This window comes from Rhinopithecus roxellana, chromosome 15 (assembly GCF_007565055.1).
Source record: "Rhinopithecus roxellana isolate Shanxi Qingling chromosome 15, ASM756505v1, whole genome shotgun sequence".
Lineage (NCBI taxonomy): Eukaryota > Metazoa > Chordata > Mammalia > Primates > Cercopithecidae > Rhinopithecus > Rhinopithecus roxellana.
Window position 1 is genome coordinate 110,278,199 of NC_044563.1, and position 15,084 is coordinate 110,293,282.

The 15,084-nt window shown below is 50.7% G+C and overlaps 2 protein-coding genes across 2 annotated transcripts in view; one reads left to right on the plus strand and one right to left on the minus strand.

Annotated features, from left to right (window-relative positions):
- The window catches only part of ABTB2 (ankyrin repeat and BTB domain containing 2), a 209,828-nt gene extending 207,026 nt beyond the window's left edge, over positions 1-2,802 (plus strand). Inside the window, exon 17 of the mRNA XM_010358362.2 lies at positions 1,287-2,802. Within this exon, the coding sequence (XP_010356664.1) occupies positions 1,287-1,484 (198 nt within the window). The 3' untranslated portion in view covers positions 1,485-2,802. The remainder of the gene's footprint in view (positions 1-1,286) is intronic.
- Positions 2,803-6,863: 4,061 nt separating this feature from the next.
- The window catches only part of NAT10 (N-acetyltransferase 10), a 42,381-nt gene continuing 34,160 nt past the window's right edge, over positions 6,864-15,084 (minus strand). Inside the window, exons 22-29 of the mRNA XM_010358361.2 lie at positions 14,329-14,425; positions 14,121-14,231; positions 13,061-13,233; positions 12,428-12,547; positions 11,952-12,050; positions 11,421-11,494; positions 10,250-10,333; positions 6,864-7,694 (exon numbers count right to left, since the gene is read on the minus strand). Of these exons, the coding sequence (XP_010356663.2) occupies positions 7,583-7,694; positions 10,250-10,333; positions 11,421-11,494; positions 11,952-12,050; positions 12,428-12,547; positions 13,061-13,233; positions 14,121-14,231; positions 14,329-14,425 (870 nt within the window). The 3' untranslated portion in view covers positions 6,864-7,582. The remainder of the gene's footprint in view (positions 7,695-10,249; positions 10,334-11,420; positions 11,495-11,951; positions 12,051-12,427; positions 12,548-13,060; positions 13,234-14,120; positions 14,232-14,328; positions 14,426-15,084) is intronic.

Sequence of the window (15,084 nt, forward strand, 5' to 3'; positions counted from 1 at the left end):
CTTAAGAATCATATTTGATTGTAAAAACCCTCCCAAATGCAAGCCATGTACCTCTGAAACACACCAGCAGTTTCTCCACTTCCCTTCATCTCTACTGCCCTCGCCTTGCCCTAAGCCACCACCATCATTCTCTTGGACAATGGCATTGGCCCAGCCTCCCTACTTCCTGGCCTCAGCCCTGCAGTCCACAAGGTTCTTTAAAAAGTTCAAAAACCATGACCAGGCACAGTGGCTCACACCTGTAATCCCAGTACTTTGGGAGGATGAGCCAGGAGGACCAGGAGTTTAGACCAGCCTGTGAAACATGCTGGCAAGACCCTGCCTCTACAAACTAGCTGAGTGTCGTGGCATGTACCTGTGGTCCCAGTTGCTCAGGAGGCTGAGGCAGGAGGACCACTTGAGCCCAGGAGGTTGAGACTGTAGTGAGCTGTGATCATGCCGTTGCACTCCAGCCTGGGCGACAGAGAGAGACACACTCCCCTCGCCCCGCCAAGAAAGTACAAACACTGTGTTACTCCCATACTTAATCCCACCAAAGGTTTTCCACCTGCTGCAGGCTAAATACTAGCCGGCCCTTATCATGCCTTCCAAGGCCCCCAAGGTCCTGCCCACATCTCCCTTCACTCCACCATGCTTCCTTCTCAGCGTGCCCAGACCCCAGGGCTTTTGTGACACTTCCCTTTTCCTGTAAAGCTCTTTCCCGCCCTTCATCTTCATCAGCTGGTGTCCCCAGGCCTCCCCTGGCCTCTCACATGCCATCCTGTCACGTTGGCTTTACCTCCTTCACAGTCTCCAGCACCGTCTGCAGTTACCTTGTCTTTGGTTCCTCAGATTCTGCCTCCCCCAAAATAGGACATCAGCAGCACTGCAGAGACCTTGACCTCTGAACTGAAAACCCAGAGCGGCCCCTTGATATTTGTTGAGTGACATCCTTATCCAGCATTTACCATGTGCACACTCACATGCCAGGCCTGGTGCTGAGCCCTGGACACCCAGTGGTGGACAGTCCCTGTTCTTGCCCTTAGGATGGGAACTTCCAATCCAACAGGGATGACTGCCACTTAATAGGGCAGCATGACAGTATGACACAGGCAGGAAAACGACAGGGGCTAGAACAGTTCAGAGTTAGCAGAGGTGGCCTCAGGATGCAGGGACAGGGAACGCCTCCCCTGGCCAGGGTGGGGCTTAAGCAGGGCCGTGGCCATGGGTAGGTGGTATCTGGGGGTGAGGGTGAGTGGGGCTGTACTAAGGACATAAGCTTCACCCCTCCTCTCTCTGCCCTACAGATTCACAATGCCCCAGAACTGGCCCTGTTCTGTGAGGGCTTCTTCCTCAAGCACATGAAGGCCCTGCTGGAGCAGGACGCCTTCCGGCAGCTCATCTACGGCCGCAGCAGCAAAGTGCAGGGCCTGGATCCACTGCAGGACCTGCAGAACACCCTGGCGGAGCGCGTGCACTCTGTCTACATCACCTCCCGGGTGTGAGGCAGGGGGCGGAGGCTGCCGGCGCCAGGGCCTGTGGAGATGCCAGGGCCTACCAGGTCAGGCTATGGTTGTAGGCCCTCTTGGAGCCAGACAGTGCACCCTCATCTCCTCTGCTCTAGAGCTGTTTGATAGGCAAAGGAGAGATGTAGCCAACTGGTGGCCCTCCTCCCCATCCCAGTCTGCCCCTCAAGGACAGCCATGCACTCCCCCTGTGTGTCGCTCTCCCCTCCTGCAGGTCAGCAGCTGGTCCTGATCCACCTCTGCCCAGGCCCTCCTAGGGCCTCAGTAAATTCAGACCATCCCATCTGGGGCTCTTGGGGGTGTGGGAATCCTTATGAATGTATAGAATGCATACTGCCTAGGCCCCCGGTCATCTATAGTAATTCAAAAGCTGGTATTTTTCTTCCTAAATGTCACATAGCAAAGGCTGCCCAAATCCCTGAACTTTTTCCTCAAAGGTTTGACAGGCTTGATGTGGGCATCCAGTGGCCTGACCGCCCGCCCCCCCCCCCAGTCACCATGACTGCTGCCACCCAGAGTCCCCCCATTGTCTTTGGTGCCTGGGCTTCCAGAGTACCTCCCATCAGGACTATCGGCTTGCTCAGTTAGCAGCAGAGGGCATTTCCTCAGCTGATGGTTTCTGAGCTAAGTCTGGCATGGAGGGGTAGGGGATGGGGTACTGTGCAGGAATGGCCTCAGCTCTTGTTTTGCTGTGGTTTTAGGGGCCAAAGTAAATGGGTGGATTCTGGAACCTCAGGCCTCAACTAGGTTGCCTTTGTGGGGCCAGGAAGCAGAGCCCCCTGGTCAAGTCTCTCCGCTCCTTTAATGTAGGATTGAGAGCTGGGCAAACACTTCCCATTGGGAACTGTGGCTCTTGGAGATAAAGGACGGGGCATTGATGGAAGATAAGGGCCGAGAGAAGAGGCCTTTCTGTTGTGTCCCCTCCCAGCCTTGCCCTCGAATTCTGCAGGCCCCAGGCTCCCCTGACACCTGTCGTATTTATGGACCAGACACTGGGGCAGCATCAGGCACAGCCTGTCTGGGTGCAACTTCTTCAGCTGTCTGGCGGCACCTTAGAAACTATTTATTCACCAAAAGCCCTGGGCAATTCAGGAGGTGTCACTCAGGTCACCCTGAACAGCCCCCAGGGGCTTGCAATCCTGGAAAATATTTTGACTAGCTGCTTGACTGGATGTACAAAGAAATAGGCATTATTTTATTGCTGTAATATTGTATGATACTTTAACTGTACAATAATGTTGTCACCTACTGTAAATGTACTATGGTTTTATTAACAATAAATACTCATTAACAATGACCTTGGCCTCACTGCTCCTGGAAGAGGGTTACTCAGAGTTCAGAACTGGGGAGAAGCCTCTTAGGACCAGGGAGAGATCCCAGAGCTGACTCTCACTCAGGTCTCCTGCCTCTCAGAGCCAAGACCTTACCAAAGCCATTGCTGTGGCCACCCAGCACTCGCCTCTCTCCATTCCTCACCGGCCCTCGCTCACATTTACACGTATGTGCCACTGAGCTGGACAGGCACCAAATGACTGAGGAATATGACACCATCAGGCTTTCCTTATCTCCACTCCCACCCCCTCCACAGCCCTTTATGTGGGAGCTATTTTGGGGGTTGTCTTCAGAGGTGTTTGCAAACCCTGGCACATCCCCAAATGGCAGAGCCCAGCAAAGTGGCGGGAGGGCCTCCTTCACCCAGGCCTGACCTGGCCTGATTTGAGGGACCTGTCCCTGGGTGAGTGCTGCCTCCAGGCCCAGCTGAGCTAAGCTGGCTGTGCCGCCACTAGCAGAGGTAATGGAGGGAGATGGTGAGGCGCCGACTCAGACCCAAGAGTGTTCTGGGGCCATGGCTGTAGTTTTAGGTGCAAAGTTCAGGCACAAATACAAGTTTTTAAAACATTCCCTGCCAATTGGCTGGGCATAGTGGTGTACATCTGTATTCCCAGCTGCTCAGGAGGCTGAGGTGGGAGGATCACAGAGCCCAGGAGTTCAAGGCTGCAGTGAGCTATGATCACCCCTGCACCTCAGCCTGGACAACAAAGCAAGACTCTCAAAAAAAAAGTCGCCTGCCTGCAGAGGCAGGTATAGAAATTCCTAAGGTCACTGGGAACCTGAAGCAAAGTGGCTGTGGGCCAGTGACTGGCCATGACTCAGGAGTTAGGGGAATGATATAAAGATCCCAGTCCCTGGGAAGGCCCAATTCCAGCAGGGGCTGCGCAGGGCAGCTCAAGGCCTAGCCTGGTGCCCTGGGGCCGCACAGACCCATGGTGCCCTCTGGGGGCCACTGGGAGGGGGCGCACTGCCCCGCACCATCTTTCTATGCAGTGGCCAAGAAGGTGGTAGAGCAGGCCGCCCCTCCCTAGCACTTGTCACACAAAGTGGCTACCCTTCACAGGTCTGTGTCCAGCATCCCCACAAGTTGCCCCATCCCACTGCCCCATGCCTCGGTCAGTACCCAGTCTAGAAAGCAAGATCTAGTTGCATTCTGGCTCCAGACGAGGGATCAGCCCTTTCCTCTCCTGAGAGGGTGAGTGGGGGGTTGAGAGAAAGTGGAGGTGGGAGAGAGGGAGCGGGCCCCTTAGAGCCTGTAGGTAGCAGGAATACATTTTTGAATAAACATTAAAAATTAAAATAATTACCAAAAAAAAAAAAAAAATCAGACGTGGTTCCAAGGGGCTAGGACCCAAACGGACATAATCACTTACCCGGGCAGCTGGACCTCCTAATTCAGGGCCACTGCTCACTGCCTGCGTGCTCCGCCTGCTATGAGCAGCCACAGGCAGGCTCGGGGGAGTTACCTTCTTACTGGAGCCCTTGAGTACCCAGGTGCTGAGCGCATGGGTTGCATCCACAGGGATTTCACTCCGCTCCAGCAGGTCCACAGGCAATCATAAGCTGGTGCCTTAGCCGTCTCCAAAGAAAACGCCTCTCCAGAAGTGGTGGGTACCAGTCTGCTCCTGCACCGACAGGGCTAACACTGAGATTGTTTTTTTTGAGGCTATCTGGTTTCTTTCCTGCATTCAAATCTTCTCATGAAGCTTTCCTTTCCTTTCTGCTCTCCGCCTGGAAGGCCAGTTATCCTTTTCTACATCAGTCCCCATGCCAGATGCGAGGTGGCTAGAGCTTTCTCCTCAACAGAACCAGCCTGAGCAGGAAGCCCCAGCCTCTCTCCCTTTCAGGCTGCCTTTCACGTCCAGTTTGCAGGATCCAGATGATGTTTAACTCGAACCAATTGTTTGTAGAATCAAGGGCATGCCCCTTCAGGGACAATCCCCTGAAATTGTCTATTCAAGCCCAAGGGGCTTCCAACCCCACCCCCTCCTCTAGGCCTGCAGAATGGCTGCGGGTGGGCCTCAGATAATGAGTCTACATTTTTCCAAGGTGACGGTCACTTATTTCTGCCCCTCCCCCACCTCCCAGCCTCAGCGGCCCCCTTTGTGTCCCGTCTCCTGGTCACTCTGGAGTCCTCTGGGACTGCCAGGCCAGATGAGCAGTGGAAGCACTGAAGCAGGCCGGCATCAGCTCTGCCTGGCGAGGGGGCATGGGGGGCGACCATTCAGTAACATTCTTTGTTCAGGCTTCTTCAGCCTCTTCCCCTTCTGGTGACAGCATTCATGGCTGGCCTATCTGAATTCATTTCGCAAGTGACATTTCCTAAGACAGCCAAGCTTTACAGATGTCACTCTGTCTGGGGGCCAGATGGTGAAGTGTGGGGGAGCATGCCTTTTCAGGTTTGAAGGAGAACCCAAGATCATGACCACAAAATGCAAAGACCCAAGCTTGTGTTTAGGAATACACACTTTGCAAATAAAGAGGACTTGTCCAAGGATACAGAGATATTACACTGAGCCAGACAAGTCTGACTGCAAAATGCACGCTCTTTGCTGCCCAAGTGAGACGCCTTTTCTAGCTTAGGTTGTGGTTTTTGGAACATGGCCAGTCCTGGCCAAGTGTGGTGGCTCACGCTTCTAATCCCAATACCCTGGGAGGCCCTGGCGGATCACTTGAGGCCAGAGTTCCAGACCAACCTGAGCAACATATTGAGACTCCATCTCTAGATAATTTCAAAAATTAGGCAGGTGTGGTGGTGAGCACCTTCCCAGCTGCTTAGAAGGCTGAGGTGGGAGAATGCCTTCAGCCGGAGTTCAAGGCTGCAATGAGCTATGACTGAGCCACCGCACTCCAGCTTGGGCAACAGAACAAGACCCTGTCTCTTTTTAAACCACCACCACAGCTAGTCCTTATTGAGTATTCTCAGAGCTGGCATGTAACTGAACTTGAACAGCTCCTCTAGTTAGATCTGATGAGTGCCCAGAACCCAGAAAGACTGAGCGGGCACTTGCTCTGTGCCAGGCACTGTTCTAAATGCTTTCCATTCTACCCCACCCACTCCTCACCACAACTCCATGACGGGGGGGCTATTCCTACCGCTCACACTTTGCAGAAGTGGACCTGAAGGGCAGGTAGGATCCAGTAACCTGCCCAAGGCCACGGTGAGGGTCAGGGCAGAGCAGTCTGCCTCCAGAGCCCTCTCACCTTGCACCCAGAGCAGAGCCAGCTGGGGAGACTCTGGGGGTAGAGACACTAAACAAAAGCTTCCTTACCTGTAGGATGATATGCCTGGACAACTTGCACAGTCCCATCCAGCTCTGACCATTTGAGAATGTGACTCTGCTTTTGGTCACGCTCTAAGAAAACCCTCTTTGAAAGGCAGGCTTGGGCACCCACCTGAGAAAATAAATAAAAATTATTTTCATGCCCTCTCCCCACCACCAGCAAAATTTCCTACAGACCTAACAGAGGTCTGTGGCCAGGAAACTTCAGTTCCAAGAAATGAAAGGCCCCTAGCTCATGTCCCGACAGCCTCGGTGAAGGCTCAGCAGCGCTAGGGTCACGCACAGAACCTGCTCTTCTCCCTCTGGGAACAAGTCCTGGGAGCTGCATATGAAATACCCTTAGGCTGAGAAGTTACTGTTTCCTTCCCTGTCCTTCTCTGAACCTAGACAACACATCAGGGCTGCAGATTCATTAGCCTGGATACCATGAAACAAACACACCAAAGTATGTGTAAAGCCACCAGGTAATCTCTGTTCCCAACAAACAGAAGGGACCAAGTGACCTGGAAGGAGCTGGGAAGGAAATGAGGCAGTTCTAGCTGGCTTCCAGCCACCACACCAAGCCCCTCGAGGTGACCACAACCACCTGCCACTTCTCCCGCAGACCTCTGGGCTGGGAAGCCCTAGATACACTGCTCACCTCTGGCCTTGATACCAACGCCTTCCAAATTCCACCAGGCAGCCAAGACCCACCAGAAGAAACTTCCACGTGTGTGGATTCAGAACGCTCACAGGCAGCTGGTCTTTCTAGAGTATTATTTATTAAAAATAGATTCTCTATCCCTCCCCTCACCCCTGCGAGCAAAATGGCCTTTCCCAACATCTTTTCCCAAATGGATGAGATAACAGGTCTTGAGTACGCAGATGTGGCATCCTACATAAACTACAGGCTCAGGCATTTCTGGGACAGTGGCTCTGCTGGAGCCAAGAGTGGAACAGCACAAGACGTCATCAGCAAACCCTGGTGTACCTAACTGCGGGCTGTCATGGATGCCAGGACGGACTGGAGGTCCTCCTGCTCCAGGCACAAGGCCACAAAGAGAGACCCAGAGGCCCAGCAGCAGCCCCCTGGGCACCACCAGAAAGCAATGTACTTAAGGGCCTCACGGGGACGAGAGGCAACATGGCTTCCACATGTGCGGGAATGAGCCTAAAAAGATGGCCCAAAGCAAAATATGAACTTATAGGAAAGGAGGGCCCTGGACTGGGTGGGGAGAGAGAGACTCCTGCCAATTCTAGGTGGCAGTGCCCAGCCATCAAGTTCTAAGGAGACCCATTTGGGAGTGACTCTGCCTTCAGCCAGGTTGAGCTCACAGACTGACACAGGCCTGGAGGCTGAATCCGCGGCCAGCTTGCAGGTGTGCCAGGACCTCTTGTTGCTTTTAACAGTCCAGCCAGAGAGGGTTCAGGAAGTGAGAGTATCTTCCCATGATCAAACACTGATGCCAAAGTTTCTCTTCACTATTTCTTCCGCTTCAGTTTCATATCTTTTTTGTTCTTTGTATCTCTATTCTTCTTCAACTTCTTGCTCTGTTTGGGTTCTTGTTTGGCTTCTAACTTCCTTTTCTTGTCACTGGAGAAAAATCAAAAATAGAAAGAATGAAATCTGTACAGATCTGAACATCTGAGACTGCTTGGTTTTAAGCTTGCTTTGCTTTGTGAAAAAGGGTTTCCACCGTTTGAAACTTGATGTAAGGACACCCAATTGGACGTAAATGTTCTCTGCAAACCTATTGGGGGTAGGCATTGTGCTGGGGCTGGGGACACACCACACAGACCAGTTCCTGCCCTGACCCAGCTCTTAGTCTGTGGAAGAACAAATCTTGATCTTAACACCTGAAATCCGGGTTCTCCTCAGAGCTCGGGACACTCTGCTCCCCTCTCCCAAGACAGATCTAAGGCACCACAAGGATTCCCCACTACCACTCTCACCACTGCAGCGACTCTGGAAACCAGACATATTTATCCCAATGACCCTGAAGACAGTCCTTAATACAAGGTATGAGACTCCAAGGAAAACCCCGCCATACTTTCTGATGTGCTACTATTATTTTATTTATCTTATATGAGAAGAAGAAATCCTAAACAACAGGTGACACCCTGCGACCAGTCCCTGGATTCTTCATTGATATACTGGCACAGGAATCACTCAGCAAACGGCCACCTGCCATTAAGAAACATAGGTTTAATTTTGTTCTGGGAACAAATACTTCCCTACAAGGAGACAGAGAAGAGTTCAGTCCAGATACCATTAAGGTTGTGTGAATGAAGTACCTCTCAAAGGAAGAAAAAGAAATGCCTCAGAGTATTTAATGATAGCTACCAGCATTTTTAGCTCACAAAGTTCAAGCTTTCACATTTACTCAGAGCCATCAAGCACATCAACAACCACACAGCACTGGCTGGTTGGACTCAAGAGGCTTCTCACTATCAGCAATGGCCAAAAAAATGGCAGGAAAGGCCAAGTTCTGCAGAGTGAGGAGCTGAGGCTGTCTCCACAGCAAGCATGCTCTCCAGCCTTTTTTTTCCAGTGAAAGCCACCGTGCTCAAGGCCAAAGCCATCACGGGCCCTGTGCTACATTTCCCATACTGTACAAACCAGAGACAGGTCACACCGACAGTGGGCTTCTGTGCTGCACCACAGAGCATCTGGGAAATGAGGCCAGCATCGATGCTGGATCCTTCAAGATGCCACAGTGACTAATGGAGACTCTGGAAGATAGTATCTGATTTCTGGGATCTATAGTTCCTAGAGACACAAGGTTTCCTCTTTCCAAATGTTTCCAAAATATAAGCTTTTAAGGAAACCAGTAACTAGGGGAGTGCCAAAATCTCACCCTCCCCATCAACCCCCAAATCAGCTGTGAAAGCCTCAATTCCAGAGGCTCTGGGCAGGGAAGGCCTCATTGTATTCCCAAGGAGAACTGATGAAAGTTCCAGCCTAAGTTATTTACAAATGCACCACTCTGCAGATAAGAAGCTTGGAGTGAAGATTTTCAAAGAGTGGTCTAGGGACTGCTGGGGTCCCTAAGACCCTTTCAGGTGTCCACAAGGTCAAAATGTACTTGTATTAGTATGAAAATAGTTATTTGCCTTTTTTCATTTTCATTCTCTCACAAATATTCAGTTTTCCAAAGTATAAGATATGACAGCACAAGAGTGTCAGTGAAGACACGGACATGAGTATCCAGCTGCCTTCTATTAAGCCAGATATTGAAGAGATTTGCAAAAATGTATATGTAAAACAATGCCACTCTTCTCACCACAATTTTTATGAGAGTATTTTTCCAAACAACTGAATCCATTATTACTGTGAACAAATGAATATTTTTAAAATTTCTCAGTTTTTCATTTATTTTCTTTTTAACATTTTTTTGTGGAGACAGGGTCCGCTATGTTGCACAGGTTGGTCTTGAACTCCTGGGCTCAAGCGATCCTCCTGCCTCGGTCTCCCGAAGTGCTGAGATCACAGGCATGAGCCACTGTACCTGGCCAGTTTTTCATTTCTAATATGGGAAATTACAATAGATATAACCAACAAAAGTCCTCTGGGGGCCTTAATTGTTTTTAAGAGATAAAGGAACTCAAAGACCCAAAACCTTGAGAACTGCTGGCTCAAAGGAAGGACAATGTAACAGTTAAACCTATGGCCTTGCAGTAGAGAAACCTGGACTTGATTCTAGCTCCAGCTCTCACTAGCTGTGTGCTTCTTGGGAATTTACTTAACCCCGTAGAGCCTTGGTTACTTCATCTGAAAGCAATGACAGTAATAAAACAGCCCCCTCATGCTGTCATCCTGAGGGCTGAATGATGAAAGCCCACAGGCAAGTCTCAGCCAGTGGCAGCTTCTGGATTTTTCCCTCAAGCCCTTCTCCCTGATAGGCCCAGCGCCCTGGCATGGCTGACGAATACAAAGAGTGAAGAGATCCATGCCTAAGAGATGGCCCTCCTGGTCTGTGGGAGATGCACTGCAAGGGTAATGGCCAAGGGACTCTCAAAGGGAAGAACCATGACTTTTCTGTCAAAGCTTTTTTGCTCCAACCTCCTATTTTCTAGTCAAAGTTAAAGAGAAGCAGAGAGGCCAGAATGCCTCTTCCGCCAGACGCAGGTCAGACCTTGGGCCCTCACCTTTTCAGGCTGATGATCGAGGCGTTCGGCCCAGCTTTGTTCAAAACTTCATTCCACTCTTCATCGTCCCCACGGATGATGTATCTTAAAAAAACAGAAGGGAACTAGCAAAGCCTGCTTGAAAGAAGACAGGACTGCTTAAGAGAAAACACAACAGTGACAACATTCTTATCAGACCTTTCCTGTCATGAAAGCCAGGCTGAGCAGTGTCAGCATTTGAACAGCAAAAAGGACAAAGGGGACGAGCATGCAGGAGGGCCAAGAGATGTGGCGCTTAGCTCTGCGGACAGAAGCTCCACAGGAGCGAGGGTCACCAGGTCTGCTGGCGGGGGTCAGTGAGGACAGTCCTGCACAGAAGGCGCCTGCCTGGCTTCTCCCACATGACTCTCATTAACACCCCCCAAAGCAGCTTCCTGTCGCCCCCACAATCTTCTCACTCACTCCCACCTCCAAGCGTTTGTCCACAAGCCCTTGAATTGTGCCTCTCCCCTCCCTCCCTTCTCTTTTAGATTTAGCAGTCCTGGCAAATCAAGGTTTTGATATTACAAAGCTGAGGGCAGAAACTACAGCTCGATTCTCTGACCCAGGACTCCTGGCCACCTCCATCTCACACACCCAGCAGCCACCATCACTAATGACCCAGAAACAGGACTCCAGGTCACAGAGGCTCAGAGGCCATGAATTCTGGAGTTATTATTCACATCAATCCCGGCGGTGGAGGGAGAGGCAGCTGAGGCTCAGAAGGGACTAGGATCCCCAGACGGTTTTAGAGCAAGGGGTGTTTTGCTTGTTTGGTTGGTTTTAGCAGTAGAATCCTTTCTTCAAACAAAATCACATGTAAAAGCCAAATAGAGTAAAGTAACCATTAAAGTGCATGCTCGTCCAATCAGCACCCCCACTCCTGGAAGGACCCGAGGTGTGACCTGGAGCCTTGGGGATCAGAGAACGCAATTTGAAAGTCAAAGTGGCCGCACTGGTCTCGGGAACCTAACTCTTCCAAAACTCTTACAAACAGGCAATTAGAAGGTCAAATAGAACTGTTAGCGCTCCTAAAACTGATCCCATGAAAGACATTTCCCAGGGCACCTGGGATATGATTAGAAGAAACGTGTAGGCAGATTCTTAGGGCCCCAGAAGCCAAGGCAAAGCCTCTGCTTCCCACAAGCCTTACTCAGAGAGGTCCATGCTCTTCAGCTTCCCCACTTCTTTCTTGTGTTTCTCCTGAAATTCCTTTGCTGCTTCATCCTGGGTTAAGGACCCATACAGAGACTAAGTCAGAGTCAAGGACTGAACCAAACACAGGAAAAGGGGAAGCTGGGGTGGAATAGCACAATGATGAGAAAACATTTCCTTCTCTTCCGTCTACCTGCAAAAACCTTGTAAGCAGCTCTGATTATTTTAAGGTAGTTCTGTATATAAAATATGCATTTAAGACGTCACCAAAAAAGACAAAACATTTACAACAGATGCTAGAATCCTGCATTCATAACATACACACAAAATCAGTGGCAGGCACAACTCTAGGCCTGTGTGTGCTCAGACAATGCTGGGTCCATTTGCCCAGTTAAACCTATGGAATAGCACTTAGCTCAATTAGTGCAGAGGACTCTTTCTAAAGGGGAAGGGGAAGACCGTCTGCATTCACAGCCTAAGGCAACTGATGGAAAAGCCAGGACTCCCGAGGCCTTGAGTAGGGACATACCAGGTCATCACTGAGGGTCTTCATCGTGGGCTCCATGACCACATCCTTCACTGCCACCATCTGCTCCTCAATGGCCTTTTCCTGAATTTCATTAAACAGCTACAAAAGACAACCACAGAGAGGCAGAAGATGAAGGAACAGCAGGGCCCAGTCACCCGTGACCCAGACACTTGGTGTCTTATAGAAAGGTGTGCATTTTGAAGACACAAAGCAACACTCTACAGTTTAGGAATATGGATATTCGCAGGAAGAGTTGAAGAACACAGACTGGATATGTACCGAATTCCTAACAGGGATGCCTCTGGGAGAGGACACACACAACTTCACAGATTTTTCAGAGCTGAAGTCCCGGATTTGTGTGTGTGACAAGATGCAGCAAACACAGCTAAATGCTAACGTGTTCATCTCGGGAGCAGGGAGTGGGTTCTTTGCACTATTTGAGAGAGATCAAGCCCCTGCCCTCAGGCCGAGGTTACCTTCACAACTTTGCGGATGATCCGGTTGAAAAGTCCCATCAACTGGCCTGAGGGCAGCTCAATCTCCTTTTCCAGCTGGTCCACAGACTTATGCTGCAGGCCAATCCCCAAGAGAAGAGCCTAAAGGATGGAAAATCTGCTGGGTGGGCCTCTAGGACAGGCCCTTGCCCATTAAAATGGCGCCAAGAACTAGAGTACTCTCTTGACCAAAGCTATTGGTACAAAGGCAGACTAGCACTGTGTATACTGGCATCTTCTCTCTCATTCTGTTACTGAGACCACCAAGAAATGTTGTCTTCCTTAAATCCCCAAAATAACTTTTATCCTGACAAATACCTGCTTCACAACTACAATAAAACTTTGGGATGTTCCTGAACCTCTGCTAAGGTGGAGTTAAGTGTCAAGGCAACGTAGCGGGGTGGAAGCTGCAGCTCTCACTTCATATGGCTGGGCACGTTACTCGACTTCAGAGCCCAGGTTTCCTGACCTGTAGAATGAGGAGACCACTACCCACCTATCAGATCTATGAGGAATTAAAGGCACACAATTATGACCAAGTGCCCAACTCAACACCCAGCAAACAGCTCCACAATCCTCGCTTCTCCTCCTCCACACAAGCAGCAGGTAGCCTACCGACTGAGCCGCGGACAGGGCCAGGTCCCCCAGCTGGTTCAGGAAATAGATGCGGGAGATGGCCGGGATCATGTCCATGATGAGGTGATAGTCCACCATGTTCCGTGAATACATCTCCAGCCGCTTCAGGTCATAGGGGAGGAAGAGTGCTTCTAGCTCCTCCCGGCTCAAGGCTGTCCACGGGACACAGAGCCAGACAGTTTAGGTCGCCCAGCACCCTCACGAGACAGCACACAGCCCCCAGGCGGCACCCTAACACACAGAAGCATCTAACAGGGCCTGGCAGCCATACCACACAGCCCTGGCCCAGAGGGGCACCAAACCTGCTCCTGCCATAGAAGGGGCGGCTCCGGGCCATGTGTGGGGAGGGGACAGCTGCCACAGGACCCTTGCTCACTTCCCATACTCAACACATGGACCAAGGAAAAGCTCCCTGTGGCCTAGGGTTAGGGGAACACAACTACACTCTTTCCCTGCTTTGCCACTTCATTCGGTGTCACAGAATGTGTGTAAACTCTGCCCAGCTCAAGATATACAGATTTCTCCATCAAAATATAATTGGCAAAAAAGTATATACACACATACACACAAATATATGCATGTTATACCTACATACTTATGTATAAAATATGCAATAAAACTAATCTCTTAGACATTTGTTTTTTAAATATTCAAACAGAATCTGTATGCACAAAGCACTTCTGTGTGCTGTTGGCTACAGAAGGCTAGCAGCATGTTCTTATTACAATTTCATGAATGAGGAAACTAAACCTCACTCCCCTAGAGCACAGATGGAAATCGGCCTCCATAACAAACCAGCTACATGAACTAAATGGACACCTCTGACGTCAAATTGCACAGCCAGAGTCTGACCATGAAAATGAAAGACAACACAGCCTGGGACGGAGCAGAGGCCTGGCAAGTGGGTAGTGGCCAGCGAGTGACTGCAGGCTAGAACCAGGCCCTCAATTTCCAGCCCACACCCTTCCTGGGACACCACACCCACCTCCAACACAGCCAAGCCACTCCCAACCCTCCTCCCTGTCCCGGCCCGGCTCACCCGGCTGGGCTGGCTTCCCCATGTTCCTGTTCTGAATGATGTTCAGAGCCAGGGAAGGAGAGAAGGTGCTGAACTGGTAGGAGAGCAAGGCTAGGAACCGTCGTCGGAAATCTGTGGGGTGCCATCACGCAGAGTTAGAGGTCTGAAGGCATCCCCGGAAGCCCCCGATCACCTCGTTGTCTCCCCAGAACCCCCACTCCTCAGTCACCTTTCCAGAAGGCTGCAAGCCAGCCTCCCTGGTCAGCCTCGTCCTCATCAGTGAGTGTCTTCAGCATGATGCATGAGTGCTCTCCAGTCAGGTCATTCTGGATAACACAGAGGTTCAACTGGCACCAAGAACTCCCTTTTTTGAACAACCCATCATTGATGAAGGGTAAACACTCAGGGAAGAAAGCCTTGGTGCTTCCGCGGGCCTCTCCTTCTACCTGGGCTGGGAGAGGTGCCCTTCTCAAACACAGCCCTCGCCTTCACCTTCCTCATATCACCTCAGTTCACATGCAAGGGCTGCAAAGATCACTGTCCTGCAATCTCCTCAGAAGTGTCACAGACACAGAGCAGAGGTGCTCGCTCTTCCAGGCCTGCCTCTTGCTCGGGACCTGCGGGAGGGAAATACCTGTTCCTCTCAGGTGGATGCTGAACTCAGTAATTAGGGCTTAAGCTCCACACAATCCAGTCTACTTGGGTTTGGTGCCTCACAGCAGGAACTCCAGGGACAAAACCTATATCTCAGTGCTGGCAGCCAGTCTGCAAAAGTGCAGGCTTCTTTAGGTGCTAAAATTGTGACTGTTTTTACATTTTCTACTACATAACAACAAAGCCCATACCATAAAAACACCACTATCAAGTCACAAATGAACAGTGCACAGTACAAGACCACATGGACACACCGCAGACCACACGGCAGCTCACTAGTCTGCGTTCACCTTGCAGGTGACAGCTGAATTTACATCCCCAGACTCCACCA